General features: G+C 50.0%; 1 protein-coding gene across 1 annotated transcript; it reads right to left on the bottom strand.

Annotated features, from left to right (window-relative positions):
• Positions 1–6191: 6191 nt before the first annotated feature.
• On the bottom strand, positions 6192–19148 carry LOC102460008 (neuropeptide Y receptor type 2-like). Its single transcript, XM_006138228.4, has 2 exons — positions 18879–19148; positions 6192–8174 (listed from the first exon to the last, which is right to left on the bottom strand). Exon 2 carries the CDS (start codon positions 8126–8128, stop codon positions 6965–6967), a length of 1164 nt encoding a protein of 387 aa, XP_006138290.1. The 5' UTR covers positions 8129–8174; positions 18879–19148; the 3' UTR covers positions 6192–6964.
• Between the last annotated feature and the right edge of the window lie 978 nt (positions 19149–20126).

The following is a 20126-nucleotide window of genomic DNA, read 5'->3' as shown; positions in this document are numbered from 1 at the left end:
TCTGCCTGCTTCGGTCTTTTGAGTGAGCAGAGCAAGAGCTGGAAGAAATGAGTTAATCAGGAGATAGGCGTGGATTTTCCAACGATATCCATAACTAAAAGGACTGAACCTTGGAACAGCAGCTATACAAGTGAACAGGAACTGTTTAGTTAGATGCAATTAGGTTATTTAATTTGGGGTTTGGTTGAACTCTTCTGAGTTGATTTATGTACCCCCCTCCTCCATACACTGTAACTTTTAAGCTGAATCCCAGCAAAGAAATTATTTGTGCTTTTAATCTGTGCTTTTTTCAGTTGCTCTGTAACACCTAGCAACCAAGTATGCTTTTACCAAATATATCTTCTTTGCTTTGTTAATAAAATCACCTTTTTAAGACTATGATCTGATTCCTGAGTGCTAGAAGGCAGGGGATTCTGTGTGCATGTGCCTGAGACTGAAGGTCAGCTATGAAGAAATTACAGTTTGTTTTCAAGCTCTCTCCGGAAGAGGGTTAAAGAGTTTGGGGTCCCCCACAGGAATAAATCCCCAAGTGCATCTTCCTTGGTTCTCAAAGGGGGTTTTGCATTTGGGTGGTGGCAGCATACAACCCAAGACCAGGGTATCTGTAACCTTGGAGAGTTTTAAGCAGAAGCTTTTAGAGGCAAAGTATTTTTAAAGTCTCTTGTGGGCTCCCACCTTCTACACTCAAAGTGCCAGAGTGGGAAACAGTCTTGACACTCAACCTGTTCTTTACCATGCCTGCCACCAAACTGGGTTCAGATGCTCCTTATGTTCTCTGTGGTGTACCTGCTGCATAGTGGGCACTAAAAAGCATAACTGTAGCCTTGTATATAATAGATGCCTATTCTCTTTGACAGGAGTTCTTTTCTGCTAAGAGATTAGGTTCTGCGTTCTACAATGCCTCTCCTGTAAAGTATGCCCTTCACTTTTTCTGTTACAGCAGGAGCAACAATGAGCCTGTTGCCCACTCTTCTGGCTCCTCCAACTGTTCAGCTAGCTGAGATCCGAAGGCAAAAATATAATGGTGATGACATGTTCGATGAGCAAATGCTATCTGTCAGCATGGACAGAGTGCAATTAACTGCATGGAGAAGAACAATGCTGCAGGAGATGCATACAGAGCTTGAGGAGAGGAGAGCGTGCAGGGAACATGAACTGAAGACACAGGAGGACATTTTGATGCTCCTGGGGCAGCTTCTGACATGCCTGGTAGAGTCACAGGAGAGACACGGACAGAGATCACTTCCAGTCCATGCTGAATTACATTCATTCCTCCCCACATTCCATAGCCTCCTCTCCCAGGTGCCCTAGAATGCAGGGTGGGGGAAAGCCAACGACAGCCTCACACTCAACCCCGAGGGTTGTCTCCCAGAACAAAAGGCTGTCCTTTTCACCCCTGTGATTTCTGAACAGGGGGATTGTAATACGCTGCCTTCCCTTGTCTCTTCTTCCCCACAAAGCTCCCACCCTGGACTCCTTTTCTGACGCTGCTTCCTTTTGTTCCCTAAATAAAACTGCATCATTTCTCAAAAGTATCTTTATTGCTTGTGATGCATTGGGTGCAGGAGAGTTTACAGGGTTAAGAGCAACATACATAACTGTCAAATGACTGGCCATTCACAAAGCTGTTTTCCAAAGCCTCTGTGCTTTGCAGTGCCCCTCAATGTACTCTCGTTATTACTGTGGTGTCTGACTGCTCATGATTACTGGCTAGGCGATCTCCTCCATCCCCCTGACCCTGCATCAAATTTTCCCCTTTACAGCCTCTCTCCGACTTACGAACCGGTTACGGACCAAGCAATTGGTCGGAACTCGGTTCGTTCGTAAGTCGGACCCCATTGAGTTACATGCGACTGCGCTGTTCGTAAGCGCGGATCGCATTCGTAACTCGGGGTCTGCCATTTACGACAGCTTTGGTCGTAACTGCAAACAGCCGTACGTCGACCATTCGCAACTTGGAGACCAGCTGTACTTTCACAGATGTTATGGCGCACACAGAAGGCTGCCCCAACAATGGGAATGTTGCTTTCACTGACGTCTAACCTAGTCAATAAAGTGTGAAACTTTCCCTTTTGATGTCCAAAAGCACATTGTACCACCATTCTGCACTTGCTCAGCCTGTAGACCACTCCTTACTGTGGACCAGGCTGCCTGTGTATGGCTTCATGAGCCATGGGAGCAAGGGGTAGGCTGGATCTCTAAGGATCACTGTTGGAATTTCAATACCTCTCATGGTAATTTTCTGGCCAGGGAAGAAAGTTCCAGCTTGCAGTTTTCTGAAGTGACCAGAGTTCCTAAAGATGCACGTGTCATACTCCTTTCCCCACCATCCCACGCTGATGTTGGTAAAACAGCCCTTGCGATCCACCAGCACCTGCAACACCATTGAGAAGTGCCCTTTGAGGTTTACGTACGTTTTGGCAAGGTGGTCGGGTGCCAAAATAGGGATGTGCACTCCATCTATTGCCCCTCCACAGTTAGGGAACCCCATCGTGGCAAAGCCCTTCATTATGTCCTGCATGCTTCCCAGAGTTAGTATCCTTCATAGCAGAAGGATATCGATTGCCTTGGGTACTTGGATCATAGCAGCCCCCATTGCAGATTTACCCACTCCGAATTGATTCCCAGCTGTCCAGTAACTGTCTGGCACTTAAAGCTACCACAGAGCTATTGCCACTCACTTCTCAACTGTCAGAGTGGGTCTCCTTCTGGTATTGCTGCTCTTCAGGGCAGGGGAAAGCAATTCACAAACGCCCATGAAAGTAACCTTATGTGTGAGAAAGTTTTGCAGCCACTGCTGATCATCCCATAGCTGCATAACTATGCAATCCCACCAGTCTGTGCTTGTCTCATGGCACCAGATCCGGCATTCCGCTAGGTCCAGAGGATCAACTGCCACCAGCATCTGCCGATTGCTCCACTCAAGTGTTTCATACATGTCTGTGTTTGTGGCCTCCTCGCATTCTTCCTCGCTCTGGCAGCTCCTGGCTATGCCCTGGACATATTGCAGCATAAGATGTGAGATGTTTGCTATGATTGCCATAGCACTTTGCAGCTGAATGGGGTCTATGCTTGCCCTGCTATGGCACCTGCAAGTATAACCTGGGAAAAAAAGGCCGTGAAAAATTGTTTGCCATTGCTTTCTAGCAAGGGGCAGGGAGTGGAGGGAGGAGATGAGTGCATTATGGGATGCTGAAAATATGTACTCAGAACCACCCACTGCACTGTTTTTGCCTTATCAGGCCCTGGGAGCCTAACCCAGAATGCAAAGGGGAAGCAGGAACTGTGGGATAGCTACCCATAATGCATTGCTGTCAGAGCTGATGGTAGCCACCCTATCGGGAATGCACAACTCGCACACAGTGGGGACATGCGCCTTCGATTTTACAAGGATGTTAAAAAATTGACCGTAATGAATTAGTCCTAATTTTGCAGTGTAGACAAGGCCTCAGATGACTACAATTTCAGTGTAGACTTACCATTATATCACTGTTGTTTCCAGTAGCCAAAGGGAAAAAAAGGCAGCAAACTAAGAGGAAGAAATCCCTTAATAAAACAGTGCAAGTGTATTCAATAAAACAAAGAAAAACTTGCCTGAGTATATTTATTTAAGAGCAAATATTTTTCTTTCCTGGGTTTGCTACAGAGCGAATGGCCCCCTATAAATAAAATCACTAGGTTTTTTTTGGCGAAGAACCGTGACCTATTGAATTACTTATCCATGTTTAGTTTAAAAAGCCTGACCCCAATTAAATGGTTATTCGTAATGTCATCGTGTCCATTCTGCAGTCAGATGTGCTGTGTGGTGTCTCAGGACAAGATGTCTGGCAAGCACTTAGGAAAGCAACTTGCCTCCCAGCTGACAGAGTGATCTGGTCCCAAATCTATCTTTCGGATGTTTTACTATGACATATGTGACTGAGTGCTAAGTTGCTTTATGAAATGATTGTTGGGAAAACTGAATACTTGGCCACTCATTGATGCTTCCTTTAAGAAGATAAATATTTTTGTTACCTTCTGGTTTGATGAAGATACATAGTCAGAGCTGACACAGGATGAACTGGAGCAGCCACTCCAGGCTCCATGCTTTTGGGGGCCCTGTGGTGGCCACCTCAACCATCCTATAGATGGAAGGGATCCAGGATTTATGGGGGCCTGGCATGGGTGGCAGTAGGAATTGCCCCTTCTCTCCCCATGTCGGGCAGAAGATGCCAGAGCAACATGGCAGTCAGCTCCACTCCGCCATACTGCCCTCTTCTGGCCCATTGTGCTCAGCTTCTCTGGAGCACCAGGAAGCAGAGTGCCCCAGCCCCAGGATGCTCCAGTTCCCACTGCTGTGGAGAAGTGGGGTGCAGCAGGCTGGGAGAGGGTGGCACAGCAGGGGGGAGCAGGCTGCCAGGCTGCTCTGGCTCCCAACATCTGTGTGGTGAGTGCAGGAGGGAGCGACCTGAGGAAGGGATGGGATGGGGCCTTTGGCTGGGGGATTGCCCTGGTCCCGAGGCCTGGAGCACTGTGGGGGTTGCCCCTGGCCCCGAGCCCCCCTTGGTATAGCCCTGTACACAGTGATTTCCTTGGAAGATGATTCATAGAATGGACCAAGTGATTAAATAGCAACGGATTTTGCCAGATTATGATTAAAAGCATAATCCTGGTCCCTTCAAGTTTAACTGGAAAGCTTCTTTTGACTTGAGTGGACCAGGATTCAGACATTAGAAACACAGGAAGGAGCAATTTGTGTCTTGCTTTCTTTGTCTTGTCTGTGTTTGCACCTTTATAAAGAAGATATCCCTATTAGCCAAGCACCGGACCTTGAATCCATGAGGAGAATCCCTGTTTGATCCTAAGCACTCTAAGGCCAGGTCTACGCTAGACCCGGAAGGTCATCTTAAGGTATGCAACTGGAGTCAGCTTACCTTAATCCGTGCTTGGCACCATCTTCACTGTGGAAGGCTTCCCTTACTCCTCACAACTGCCAGAAGTACCAATGCCAACCAGAGCCGCCTTCAGCGTTCGATTTAGTGGGTCTTCACTAGACCCACTAAATCAAATGCCAGAAAATCAATCTCCAGTGCAGCAAGTGGCGATGTGCCCTGAGATTTAGAAAATCATGTGGTTTGATTTAGAAAATCTGCCACCAGCCAGATTTTTATGACAATTATTCATAACAATGCCAGCATCGCCAGACACTCTGGCCAAGCACATAAATGACGTCTTGTTGCCATAACTTGGAGTGCAATGGTCTCTCTATTTGGAAAGAATAATGGGCCAGCTATGCACTTTCTTATACCTCCTTGGAGCCAGGGTTAAATTAAAGAAACAATAGGAGCAATGAAAAGACTGGGGGAAACTAATCAAATGTGGCAGCAAAAAGCTTAACTGAGGAGCAAGCGTGGCTGGAGCCTGGTCAAGATGGGAAGGAGGTAGGAAAATGGGACCCACAAATAAGTCATTTAGCAGTTCTCCTTCCCCAAGCTTCCCAGGACTCCAGTCTTGATGGACCTACGATCTGATCCAACATGGCAAATCTTATATTCCTGTGGTCTTTCATCCTCCTCTCATTTGTTTTTCTTTGTTCCACTGTAGACTTACAAATCTAATTTTTTTTTAATTAGGAGGTATGTCAAGTCCCTTTTCCGGGGTTCTGGAGAGTTACTTTCCACTCTGCTGAACACTAACTTCAAATGACACAAATGACGAGCTGTTAAGATCACGGTGGCAATCAAGTCTCCTTTGATGGGAAAGCTAAAAATACGCTTCTCCAGCTGATGCAGCCTGAAAGAGGAAAATGTAGGGGCTGGTTGAAAAGAATAGATCTTTTTCTGTATGGCTGCCCTGCACGTAAATACAGGGACAGGCATGGTGGGTGGGTTACCAGGCTATTTCTGCCTTCCGAACTAGAACATTTACATGCACTCTAAATCTGAACTTGAACAGACCGTACCCTAATTAAAATGTGTCATTGTTTATGGGGCATTAGTAAATAGGGTTATTGCGAAGGGCCCTCCAAGAGTGAGCCATACAGTTCCCTCAATGATCAGTGGTTCAGGACATTGAAGAAGGAAGCCCATATCTCAGAGTTTGGATAAACACAACATTGTCAGTAGTCCTCAACCAGGAGCTGAAATGACGCACACAGGGGTTGTGATCTGCCAGAATCACAGTTGCGCCCCTCTCTTCATATTTGCCCTTGATCTGCCAACACCCAGCTAACTAAACACAGCTTGTGTTGCCTAGTGTCCCCACTAAATCCTTGGCCAAACTAAGCAGTCGTGGAGCTAACTACCAATTACCCTGCTGCCACGACTCAGCCTTTTTTGATATAAGCAGCTCCTGTTAAAGGCAATGTAGGACCAGCATCCCATCTGCCATGGCTGGAAATGTGAAATCACAGGGCAGGTTTATGTGCTGCATGGCTTCCCCTTTCAGCTGCTCAACCCTGCTTGTCTAAGACTGACTCTGAGGTTAGCAGTGGTAACCAGATTCCTAAATGATTTTGTTTCTAGGATAAAGTGGAATAGGGAGGAAAGAATCAGGAACTGGAGGAAGAGATATAAATAATAGCACTTACATACCAGATACAAGAATATATTTAATGTGCCCCAGGCTCAGTCGATTCCATATTGGTGGTGGAATTCAGTGAATGGAAGCTTTTGCACAGCACACAGCAGAAGAGAATTCCCTCCTTTTTTAAATGGAAATATCCTTCGTATAACGCATTTCATGTTTACGTACAAACAAACTGCTCTCTGTGCCTGTGGCCAGGAAAGCACAGAAACTTAACCAAGATAGAACGGACGGTACACCCAGTTGATGGTTTTGATAGATGAAGCAGGTTCTTCCATTTAGCCACGGTAGCAAGAATATTTTGGCCACACAATATTTCCCTCCAAAAGTTGTCAGTCCCGGGAAGAGGCGTTCAGGGTCGATCAGTCTCTGCCCCGGCGGATAATGGGTTTTTCCATTTCTATACCTCCGTCGGCAACTGCCCATTGCCGGCAGAGTGCTTGATGCTGCCGTTCAGAGTGTTGGCCTTGAAGGTATAAGACCGGCGTCTAACGGAACCGTCAGTGTAGATGCTCTCAGGCTTGTTCTGGCAGCTGAAGAACATGAGGAACCCGTTCCGGTAGTTCTTGTTCATCCAGCCATAGAGGAAGGGGTTTACAAATGTGGAGCACATGGCCACTACGTGGAAGACGGTGTAAAGGAGTTTGTACTCATGGAAGATGAGCACCAAATCCAAGTCGATGGCAAGCTGGAAGATGTGGAAGGGGAGCCAGCAAACGGCAAACACCACCACCACCATCACGAGCATTTTTGTCGTCTTCTTTCTCCGGCACTGGCTTTCGTTGCTGGAGGTGGGGCTGATATGATTTTTCAGCTTGAACCAGATCCTGATGTAGGCATAGCAAATAATGGCCAGCGGAAGGATGTACTGCAGAAGGAGCATGGAAAGGCTGTAAATGGTGGCATCTCTGTTATTTCCAGAAGGCCACTTCTCAGAACAGACGGCTATTCTGAGGTTGATAGATGGGATTTCCTCATACCGGTACTCTCTGAAGATGGCCAGCGGGCCGGCCAGTACCGCACCTGCCAGCCACGTAGTGGCTATGATTGTGAAACTGAGCCTCCTGGAGATCCTGCTGTCCAAGTGGAAAACAATGCATCTGTACCTATCCAGAGCTATCACGGTTAAGGTGAGGGTGGACACGTGGACACTCAAAGCTTGGGCATAAGGGACCAGATGACACAGAGCGGCCCCAAACTTCCACTCATCCAGCAGTGTGTATACCAAGGTGAAAGGCAAACAGAGAGTGTCCACCATGAGGTCAGCCAGGGCCAGGTTAGCAATGAAGAAGTTGGTGACAGTCCTCATGGTTTTATATTTCACTATTGTGTAGATCACTAAGGAGTTGCCGATGAATCCTAGCAGAATGATTAGGGAGTAAGCTGCGATCAGTATGACCTGGACTCCCAGGATGTTGGTACTGTCCATCATGATGCCGCTGGAACCTTGGAGACCCTGGCTGGGTGTGACGATGCCCTTGGAGTGCCAGCCTCGGGGAAGTTTCTCATCCAGGGCCAGCTCCTCCATCAGCAGGGTGCTGTTGGCTTGCGTCAGCAGCCTCATGCCTGGTTTGTCCTGTCAGGAGGCAGGGAGGCCTGTAACGTCGCCTCTGGAATGGGAAAAGGGAAAGAGTTAAATGGAGACCATGTCAGACAGCAGGGCCGCTTCAAGCATCTAGAGACACCCTGGCATATTCAGCTTGGCATTGCAAATGAAGCAGCAGCAGCAGTGATGTTTCATTGTCTTTTCCCTACTCCCTGCTCAACTTGGGATTCCTAGACATTGTTGCAATGGCCACTCAGGATATGTCTAGACTGCGTCCTTCTGTCGGCTGAGGGATGCAGATTAGGCAGGTGGACATTGCAAATGAAGCGGGGATTTAAATATCCCACGCTTCATTTGCATAAAAATGGCCACTGCTTTTTGCCGATGCAGCACTTTGTCAGCAAAAAGCCACAGTCTAGAGGGGGATCGGTCGAGAAAGAAAGCCTTTTTCGACAGATCCCTTATGCCTCGTGCAAGGAGGTTTACAGGATCTGTCGAAAAAGGGTTTTTTTCTCAGCAGATCCCCCTCTAGACTGCCGCTTTTTGCCGACAAAGTGTGGTGGTGGAAAAAAAGCGGTGGCCATTTTTATGCAAATGAAGCACAGGATATTTAAATCCCGTGCTTCATTTGCAATGTCGACCTGCCTAATCTGCATCCCTCTGCTGACAGAGGGATGCAGTCTAGACATACCTTCAGAGGGATAATGTGAATCCTCATTAGACTTTATTTTAAAGTTACTCTGAAAATTCCTACTAGCCCACCAGGGACTGGCCAGCGCCCGTTCCACTTCCCAAATGAGTTTTTCAGATTTCATTCATTTGAAAGTGAATTTTCTTTTAACAAAACAGACAACCCTTCCATTTGCCATGCGGATGCGATCAAGACAGGGCTCAGCTTACAGTACCACATCTGCCGGCTCTGCCTACTGAGGCCTGTTAGGCCCCTGCAGTGGTTTTCAAAATGGTTAACCCAGGCAGAGAAAAAAGGAAGTACCCACACCGGGGCTGGAGCCTGTGGTACTGTTTCACCCAACCGTTGTCTAAGGGTGAATTGGCATCCTCCAATATCATGTCTGAGGAACAGCAGTGTGGCACACAAGAATGGAGGCAATCAAATATTGTCGTTCAGTAAACCACCAGCTTCATGTACAAAGGAACGTGTCCAGGTGGCATATCCTGGGTTGTGCACTAGCATCTTCACGTGAGAATGAGCATCTGAGCTGTTCTTGCCTGTCTGAGCATCGGAGCAGGAAAAGGCCACTGTTAGCTAGTACTAGAGACATGATCTAGGCGAGTATTTAGTTGCATGCAAAAAGGAGAGTCTAAGGCATGTCTACAGAGCAGGACAAAAGCTGAAATAAACTGCACAACTTGAGCTGCGTCAGTTGCGTAGCTTGAGTCGAAATAGCTTATTTGGGCTTTTGGCGCTGTCTACACAGCAGGAACTGTGAGGAAGAGCACCCTTCCTTCGACTTCCCTTACTCCTCGTGAAATGCAGGTTACAGGAGTCTGCATTAGAAGTCCTCCAGCTCCACATTACTCTGACATGATGTTGAAATAACTGCTTGTTGTATAGACGCGGACTATGTAATTTTGGAATAACATGAGTTATTCCGAAATAACACTGCTGTGTAGACATACCCTGAGGCTTTCTCTACCAGAGGTAACTAGAACCAGTCTGGTTCTACAAGAACCAGAGTAGAACCCTACTCTGAATGGGGTAAGATGGAGCACTCGCTGACCTTCTGCAGGACTGACCTCAGCATGAGAATGCGTATCCGCCAGAGGTGCAAATGGGCAGGAATGCCGAACATGAACAAGCTGCCGCCAGTTTATGCATGAGTATCCAAGCGTGAACAAGCATCTGAATGTGACACACAAGAATAAGAATCTCAATGTGAATAAGCCTTCCACCCCAGCTAGGTGCGTGAGCTCAAACTTCACCCGCGAAAGCGCCTCTGGTCTTATTGTACGTGATGACACAGAGCCAATCCAACTCCGTAAGCTAATGCTGCGATCACGCTACGAGAATGCTACCGTGGCAGGGTTTTATTCAGTACATACCAGCAGCATAAAATTCAACACAGCTATTAAATCCCCCCAGCTGAGAAGTGAAAAATGGGGTGAGCCGTGTTCACACTCTCCCCCGCTGAGACCCAAATGTGGGGCCAAGATCCAAGAATCATGCTGGAACAAAGGGCTGGTTAGGAAAACAGATCAGCTGCGTTGCATAAATAAGATTCTGTGCAAATTTGCCGTGTGGCTTTTCTATTCAGAATCATTTCCAGTAGAGTGACAGGGTGTTAATCCCGCTCATCTCGGGGAAATGAAATATGGGCCCAAAAGAAAGAGCTCAGGCTTGGAGGCGGGGCCCGTGCATGGCATCCTATCATCCTCCTTTCACATGAATTGGTCCCACTTCTGCATTTGTGTCTACAGGAACAGGCTGCTCCTGGGCCGCTCCGCAGCTCCCGGCCTGACAGCCACAGATGCAGGCAATTCAGAACAGTCCCGAGGAAGGGGGGACTCTGAGTTATGAAGTGAAATGTGCATTGATTTCAGCTGGTTCCCTAAACAAGTGGAAGAAAACAATGGCCAGCACAATGGCAAATGAGGTTGCAGTGATCTGCTGCAATGCATAATAATTAGCGCTGCGTTCGCTTATCTCTCCTCAGAGCCAGGATCCCTGCTCCCTTTGGGAATCTGTCCTGGTGGCTGCAAAGCTGTGCTGCCCGGGAAGTGCAGGGAAAGGAGAACGGCCTAATTTAGACTGGTCCCAGCTGTGCGCACCTTTGCGCTCTGTGTTTTTATTGGCGATTACAACTTTGGCACCGGTGGCTCGGCTGCCGGCGCTGGTTTGTGAGGCAGAGGTGCGGGGCCACATTCTCCTCTCCGCGGAGCCGGGTGTCAGCGATGCTGCACTGCTAGGACCAAGAGGGGGGTGATTCTCTGCCTTCAGAGCATTTTCTCATCGAGGCAAAAGTGGTGCACCCACAGAGTGAATTCTGAACAGCCTCAGGCGAGGGAGAAAGAATGGGCAAGGGTGTGGACACCAGCCTCACCCTGGGAAAATTCTGGTTCAATGTCCCATTCTGCGACAGGCTCCCTGGACCAATTTCTTAGCCTCTCTGCATTTCAGTTCCAGGGCTGTACACAAAGAGGTCAAAGCACCTGCGTTGCCATCAAGGGGACTAGTGGGTTGTGCCCACGAAAGTCCATGATGCCATCTGCATGTTTTGTTAGTCTCTCAGGTGCTGCAACTTAGGCTAGGGAGGGACTCGCTTGAGGTCCCTCCTTCATCTCAGTGGGCTGCAAGGCTGGCATAACCAGGCCGGTCTCCCGAGACAGGGCAGTTTTGCTCCCTGCGCTTGCGTGCCTAGAATTTACGGGGGGCACCGACTGAACCGTCACGGTGCCGGGACCGGTTGCAGAGTGAACTCCCGGCTCTCACAGTCAGTGCTGCGTGCAAGCAGAACACACCTCACTTCGTGCGCCCTCGCTTTACCTGCCTGTCACTTCAGTAACACCGGGAGGAAAAAATCTACGCGGATGGGAAGCAGCAAAATCTGGCAACCCTGCACAGGGGCAACGGTAAAACAATGTGTCGCAGGCCACACATGGAACCCTTATGTGCCACAGGTTCCCCCAGCTGCTCTCCAGGCTGCGAGGGGCTCACATCCTATGTCAATGGGGGCCATATCTAAGGCGGGCGAGATCAGAAGGAAGGGTAATCGCACGCCACGGGGGGAAGGTAACACCCACATTCAGCTGGAGGAGAGACAGGAAAGTAATGAAGGTGAGAAGGCCGTGCCGAAGGTAACATGAGATTCGGGGGAGGGGCAAAGGCAGGCATAGGTGACTGGCGCATACAAGGGGTAGGGGTGCGGGTAGGGCCAGGCAAAGGAAAAGGGCCCATTTAGCAATCAAATGGTGCAGGGTGACCACACCTGGCACTAGTAGCGTCTACTAAATTCTCACCACCTGACCCCAGGCCTACGGGCACGTCTGTTGGAACCATCCTCTTCTCCCAGCAGGAGGCTGTGGGCCCCATTAACTAAACCAGCGCAAACCCTCGGGCCACCAGCGCCTCCCTCTCACACAAATGGAAGCCGGCGTGGCAGCCTGCAGCTCCAAGCAGGGAGGAGTTGGGCCCTGGGGAACGTATCGATCAGCGCACGAAGGAAATGCTGAGAGACACCGTTTGTGGCACAAGCCTCCATGGAAACAAAGCTGCCGATCAATGGGCAGCGTGCTGCAGCGGTGACCCAGCGCCGCTGCTTCCCTGCTGTCCAGGAAGCCGCTCCAGCCCGCGGCCCTCCTCCGGGAACCGGCGCTGGGCTGAGCCGAAGTCAGAGCGAGGAGGGGCGAGCAGAGTTCCTGTTCAAAGACTGGTGCGGAACAGACTGAAAGAGGGGCGTGTTTCCATGGCCGATTTCCTTGGCTTCCTCACGGCTGCCCATCCTGCCCCATCCTCATCCGACGAGCTATCTAGCCACAAGTCTCGGCATCATCCCGAGCCCAGGCGCTTCCCTCTCTCTTTTTCCCACAACAACTGCCAACTGGCTGCAGAGTTTGCTATTTAAAACCAAGCTATTTACTTTAGTGGGAGACTGGTGATAAAAACAACCTGGGGGCCGCCAGAAACATAACAGTCATTAGGGCTGTTTGGCTTCAACCATAAAAGGTCTTAATGGACTTTTGCTTTTCAAAGGGCAATAATTAAAAACCAGTTAAGGGATTTTAGTTAAGAAGCAAAACCGCAATAGATTCATGCACTTTACGGCCAGACGGGATCACAGGGGCCATCTAGTCTGACCTCCTGCACATCGCAAGCCAGAGAACCTCACTCAGCCTCTCCAATAAGAGACCCCGACTGCTGGCTGAGTTACTGAAGTTCTCAAAACATGATTTTAAAATATGACATTACAGAGAATCCACCATTTACTGTAGTTCAAACCAGCAATTGCCCGAGGCTGCAGAGGAAGGGGGAAAAAACACTAGTGGGTGACCCCAAGCTTATTTGGGCTGCTTCTAAGTTGACAGCTCATGCACCGAGGTTCATCCCAATGGGAAATCAAACTTTTGAGTTACAGCCCCCTTAAATTTGTACTGAGATGTGGGAGTCAGGGTCAGGCCAGCCAATGGGAGCAGGGGGCTAAGGAGCAACTGCCCCGAGGCCCACTGATTCAAAGGGACCTACAGCAATGGTGGCCAGAGTTCCAGGCCCTTTAAATCGCCGCCGGAGCACCATTCCACGTGCTCTGCACAACTTTGAGGGCTGGCTGCTCTGGCCCCGCCCCTTCCACTTGAGGCCTTGCCCCTTCCAGTGGTACATAGCCGGCCACCCCCATACCTTGCCTGGGGCTCACGGAAGCTGCCGGCCCTCCTGGTTGGGGTACCAAGCTGCCCAAATCCTAGAGTCCTAGCAAAGCTGTGAGGAGAAATGGAGAGCTCTCAGGAGCTAGGAACTGCTTTTGTGGGAATGGAGCCATAGCAGTGCTGGCAAGTGGGATGGCAGAAGCAGAAACACTCCCGTTTGCTGTGTGGCCCTCTGCTACAGTAAACATCTGGGAACATGCTTAAGGGCCTTGTGCCTCTGACAGGGGAGTTATTTAGGTCTGTTCCACGGCTGAGATGAAACCGACGCCATCTCTGTCTTTTCCAAGGCAGAGTCATGCTGGGGAAGACCTGTGGTCTGCTGGGAACACGAGGTGACCTCGCGGGTAGAGAGATACGCCCAGCTGTCTGCGAGGGGAGTGTGCTTCGCAAAGGGAGAGGCACAGGTCAAGTCTCCTCAGTGACCCAGGCCCTTGCTCACCATCTGAGCTCTGCCTGATTTTCAAAGGTGCTGAAAAGCCACAAATCCCACCAAAGTCACTGGGAACTGCTTGTGCTCAGCCCCTTGGGTACCCGGACCCCACTAGTGTCATGTACAGCACTGCTGGGGTTGCGTAAGAGCCCTGTATGGGGATGCTTCCTGGTTCATCCTCTGCTTCAGAGAAGACCTGGCACGCAGACTGGAAACCACAGTCCGAAGGGGAGAGAGAGACTACCCCAGCAAGAAGAACTTAGATGTTGGATGTCTCCACCCATAGGTGCTACAATCTACCTTCTGCCCGTAGGGGAATGTGGGAGGGTGAGACTGGGCAGTGGCTTTTAGTGGCTGCACCCCAGTTCTCAAGACAGGACAGGACAAGACTGAGGATGAGATAGAAGGGGAAAAAAGCAAACATGATTCTGGGCTGCATTAATGGGAGTGTTGTGAGTAAGACACGAGAAGTCATTCTTCCGCTCTAGTCTGCGCTGATTGGGCCTCAGCTGGAGTATTGTGGGGCACCACATTTCAAGAAAGATGTGGAGAAATTGGAGAGGGTCCAGAGCAGAGCAACAAAAATGATGAAAGGTCTAGAGAACAGGAGCTATGAGGGAAGACTGAAGGAACTGGGCTTGTTTAGTTTGGAAAGGAGAAGACTGAGAGGGGACATGATAGCAGCTTTCAATTATCTAAAAGGGTGCTATAAGGAGCAGGGAGAAAAATTGTTCTCCATGGCCGCTGATGGTAGCACAAGAAGCAATGGGCTTAAATTGTAGCAAGGGAGGTTTAGGTTGGACATTAGGTTGAAAAAACTTCCTACCTGTCAGGTGGTTAAGCACTGGAATAAATTGCCTAGGGAGGTTGTGGAATCTCCATCTCTGGAGATATTTAAGAGCAGGTTAGATAATCATCTGTCAGGAATGATCTAGACAGTGCTTGGTCCTGCCATGAGGGCAGGGGACTGGACTTGATGACCTCTCGAGGTCCCTTCCAGTTCTAGCGTTCTATGATTCTATGACTCTGTTCTACATGGCAACCCCAGCCTGACATCCATTCGGGGAATCCATCAGGTCTGCAGCCACAGTTCATCCCAGCTGGGCGATGCTATCTATGATAGGTTCCATTCCTTCCAGGGATCAGACCCAGTGTCCACTCCAGTTGTCACTGAAATCCGGTTCTGGAACATTCAGGCTACGTCTAGACTGGCATGATTTTCCGAAAATGCTTTTAATGGAAAAGTTGTCCGTTAAAAGCATTTTCGGAAAAGCACGTCTAGATTGGCAGGATGCTTTTCCACAAAAGCACTTTTTGCGGAAAAGCATCCGTGGCCAATCTAGACGCATTTTTTCTCAAAAAAGCCCCGATCACCATTTTCGCGATTGGGGCTTTTTTGCGGAAAACACTACTGTGCTGTTTACACGGCCCTTTTGCGCAAAAGTCTTTCGGAAAAAGACTTTTGCCCAAACGGGAGCAGCATAGTATTTCCGGAAAAGCACTGACGATCTTACATGAGATCGTCAGTGCTTTTCCAGAAATTCAAGCGGCCAGTGTAGACAGCTGGCAAGTTTTTCCGCAAAATCAGATGATTTTGCGGAAAAACTTGCCAGTCTAGACACAGACTCACTGGACTGCCTGCCTGCCTGCCCTCACTAGCTAGCTCTGCTCACCTGTGAGACGGAGTCATAGGTGACTCATAAGTTGTACTGTCACCAGGTACCTGGTCCCTTTAAGGGGGAATGGGGCCAGTCCCACCTTGCTGTAATTAATTGCATCTCACCCAGTGAGACTAATGAGGTCAGGTGTTAGCAAGACAAATACCTAAGTCTCGTACTAACAAGGCTCAAGAAAGCAACCATGGGGACTGACTGTGGAGGACAGCAATTGTGCTGGGTTATGGCTTGACAGCGGAGCTGAAGTAGCAGTGAACTCCTGTCGTAGGCCTTTGGAGCAAGACAGCAGCCTCCAGAGACGGTGGGAGCTGAAAAGGAGCTCAAAAAGATTGAGGGGATCGAGCCTGGAGGGGGAGAAAGATGCACCAGTCGTGTTTCAGTTTTGTTTGTCATTCTGAGTTCCACTTAGGAGCTGGAGGAGTGTCTCTGCACGTGCTGCTCTGCAAAGGAAGTGTAAACTAAATCTGTGCTGCCGGCAGGCAAGGGTCTCCAAAAGACCAACCCGGAGAAGCTAGTTTGGAGCAGGATTTTCCTTCTCTCAGAAGGGGCTGAACTGTAAGTGTGACCTGGCTGAGGCACCCAGAAGAACTCAACTGCAGGACCAAATTGGCCACCACAAGGCAGTTCTGGAGGGGAAAAGAATCCCTGCAATTCTTCAGACTGATGAGATGGGGTGCTGGGGAGCACAGCCCACGAGACGGGAGACATACAGCTCCCCCCGCCCCATACTAGCCACCTGGATGGTTTGACTCCGACCTATGGATTGTTTTGGAGCGGCCAGGCAGAGCGTTGCATGGCTCTGACAGGCAGGAGAGGAGCAATGGCAGAGGGCATCTCCTGAAAAATGAGGCAGTTGGACGGAGCTGGAGACAGAGAGGTCGTGTCTCTCCCTCGGGAGATGGAAAACAGAGCTGTTTAATTAAAGCATGGCGCAGTGAGATTAGGGTGGCTCCTGCCAGCAGTTTCTGAGCCAGAGGGGACAAAGGGAGCAGAGAGAGGATAATGAGAAGGGCCCCCTTTAGAGCAAAGGTCCTCTGGGGTCACAAGCCTCTCGCCATTAGGTTTAAAGCAGGAAGGGGAGGGACCTGGAGCCAGACTCTTCTCCTTGCTTCCCATCTGATTAATATTGCGCTGCTCTTTTGGCAACTGGCTTGAGGCCTGAGGAATCAAAGGGCTGCCAATAACTCCCTTATGTTCATGCACCTGGTAATGGTCCTGTTGCTGCTATGACCTTTCCCCCGAGGGCTCAGACCCAAACTGATCCATCGGGTCAAATAAAGAGAGTTGACTTAGGACTTGGACTGAACCAATGCCTGGAAAGGACTAAGCCAACTCTCCCTTTGCCTGCTTCCGACAGACTTCACGGTGACCGCGGGAGGAGAGACAGCAAGGCCCCTGCAAGAGCTGGATATGTCCTTCCCTGGGCAATACCAGGGACACATTGTGACCCGCATGACAGGGGGACCTTGGGGTCTGAGCCCCTCTCTGTCCTCCAAAAAGTATGTAGCAAAAACGGGCTAGGTTTCTGCTGTCCTCACTTAGACATAGGAACTGCCAGAGCTGATCAGACACCTGAACCATGTCGTCCAGCATCCTGGCTCCAAGACTGGCCAGGAGCAGAAGGTCTTTAGTGGAAAGAGGTGAGTGTATGTGACAGAGAGAATCATCTGATCTTGGAGGAACACAAAGCCCCATGTTGTATAGACCCGTGATAGGGCTTCCTGGAGAGAGGAGAGCATGGGGGACAGAGAGGAAAATCTAGAGAAATCAGGCAGCGCTGGAAAGAGAAGCAACACCCTGAAGCCAGAGGATCCAAGAGCGCCATCAGGCGGCTGCTTCCCCAGCCCTGTGGCACCTCCTGTGCTCAGAAGGGCCCAAGTTTGACTCTGAAAGCTCTGGGAAAGGCCACTCCAGCCAGGCAGTAGCACAGTCCCTTGTCACTTCAGGACTGAGCCCCTGGCTGGAGGAGAGAGGCTAAACCAAGCCTGGGACAATAGCACTAAAACAGCCCAAAGCAATGACGGGGTCCAGAGTTGAGTCATCCCAGGAACTCCTGTCTCCGCATGGGAACCGGCAGGCTCCTAGCATGGTGCGTTCACATTTTCACGTGAGGCCGCTTCCCAGGAGCAGAAGTTTCTGCAGGAAATGGTCCATTGAGGGAGCTCCCAGGTACTTGGATCAGAAGTCAAGAAGCAATAGGTGGGGATAGAGAGCAATGGTTGCAAAGGATGCACCTCGCTAATTCTCCCCCATAGAAGACCCAGCAGGGAATGGGGAAGGAACAGCTTCATCCCTTAGCTGTCCCCAACCCCGTGGAGAATGAGAAAGGGGCTGGCATTCCCCTTACGGACCTGGAAGCCTGGAGCAGAACTGCCTCCAACGTTGCCATGGGGCAAAGATTGGCTGGGCATGGGGAGGTGGATTCCTGGCGTGCTTTTTTCTCTGCACCAGCTCTGGGGGACTGCAGGAGGTGAGAGAAGGGAGGTGCTGGTTGTGTGCCAGGGTCCCGCTGTGGGTCGGGGAGTGTGTGGCCTGATTCTGCGGCGGGAGTGAGGGGTGACCCCCAGCAGATAATGGAGGAGACAACCCCCAAAGAGAAAGTGGGAGAGAGAAACAACAACCCTGCTCCCACCCAACCTGTTGGAAGCACTTCGCTTCTGGTGCGACACAGCTGAGGAGCAGATGGCCAAGAGCCTATTCCAGCCCAGGGGGGCGCAACTACTCTTAAAACCAATATGCAACAAGGGAGGAAAGAGAGCAACCCCGACTTATCACTGTGCATCCAGCCTCCGCAGCTAACTGAGCAGAGCCACTGGGAGTGACAGCAGCATGGCAGAAGCATGTTCCTATGTAAATGACAATGGAAGCCAGTAGAAAGGAGGTTTCTATCAGAGGATGCAGGGAAAGATTTATAGGAGGGAGCAGAATTTCTTAGGCAGGAGCTCATTATATCTACACCTGCTATCACTTCCACAGATCTCCCCTTCCCTCCCTGCCCAGCACCCCTGCTTCTTTCCCCTCTTCTCTCTGAGCATCCTGGCCCCAGACTCCCTGCTTCTGCTCAGGAACATTGCAAAACTCCTGTCAGTGGTGCTTGCATGCGCCTTCTTAATTCCATCTCTCAATGCCGCCACCACCTGAGATCAATCCCCGGGATGCTGCTGCTTAAACTCTGCCCTGGGAAAAATATCCCAAATCTCCACCATGCCCCAAGAACGAGCCCTTCTGGCAAATGCAAGAGCAGTCTCCGAATTCGGAAATGAAAGCACACAAAGCCACGTACCTGGTGTTACCGTCTCATTGCTGGTTGGGATGGGGCTCCGTCCTTTCCACTTTCTCTCCGTGCGGCTCAACCTATTGCAAGCAGAATTAAAGCACCTCTCTCAAACTAACTCCTGGAAAACAAAACGAAACACACACACAAAATCATGTGGACGACTGGACTCCTGGAATGTGCTTTATCCCGGAGGAACGGTCTGACATGCCAGCCTACAGGGCGAGGAGCTTCCTCCGGGAGCGTGACTGACAATCCCTGCCACACTAAGCTGGATGCTCCGTTAGATACTGAATGAGAGAAAGAAGAGGGAGTGCGTGTGTTTTAACAAACAGGAAAGGAAAGGGGGAGGGAGCCTGCTGCTGCCGTTCATACGTTGTTCAGCCACTGAGGGGCTTCTTGCAGTGGAGGAGAGGAGAATCTGAAATGTTCCATCACAGCACCTTTCTATCCCCGGGAGAGGCAGTGCAGTCTAGTGGTTAGGCCTGTGGCTGGGGAATCAGACAAGGAGGATTCTGCTCCTGACTTCTTGTGGGATCTTAAGCAAGTGTCATTTTGCTTGCTCTGCGCCTGTTTTGCCTATTTCCATGGCGAGCATGTTGGGCCTGGAACTATACCCCCTCCTCTGTGTTCGGACAGGGCCTAGTACAATCGGGCAGGTGTTTATGTGCTAAATAAGGATAGTCTGAAATGGCAGTAGCCCAGCGATGAAAGTAACTTAAAATTTCTTACAGGCTATTGCAACCCAGGTCCCTGCCAGCTCCCTGACAGCTTTTGCCGCAGCTCAGACAGCTCTTGCCACTTCCTTTCACCACATGGCAACAGCTCGTCCCTTCTCAGAAGCTGGAACGAGGAAGCCAAATGAGCCTTCCTGGTGCTGTCCAAACTGAACATCCCTGCCTCCAGGAGCTGACGGGCTAGTGCGGCTGTGTCTACATTAGTACAACAGGCGTTGGCGGGGGGTTGGTGAAGTTACATTTTCTGTTCTTTTTTGGAATCATAAAACCCATCAGGGCTTGTAGTAAGATGAAGGCCTATAACATAAGCCCACGTAGCACAGTCCTGGTGAGGCCTGAGGTCTAGCTAATAATGGACAAAACAAGGCTAAAGCAAAGGTAAAGCTGTGAGCAAGAGCAGGCCACTGCTGACAGAACTTGGCACAAACAGGGCTAAAAGTGCAAAACACTAACTGGTAATAGGCCCAAGTGCAGAACAATAATTGGTACTGGTCATAAGTTGAGATCACATAGTACCGCC

Source organism: Pelodiscus sinensis, chromosome 17 (assembly GCF_049634645.1).
Source record: "Pelodiscus sinensis isolate JC-2024 chromosome 17, ASM4963464v1, whole genome shotgun sequence".
Classification (NCBI taxonomy): Eukaryota; Metazoa; Chordata; order Testudines; family Trionychidae; genus Pelodiscus; species Pelodiscus sinensis.
This window is presented reverse-complemented; position numbering and strand designations above follow the sequence as displayed.

Coding starts and splice junctions, on each gene's coding strand:
- LOC102460008 (XM_006138228.4), bottom strand. CDS start 8,128: ATGAGGCTGCTGACGCAAGCCAACAGCACCCTGCTGATGGAGGAGCTG.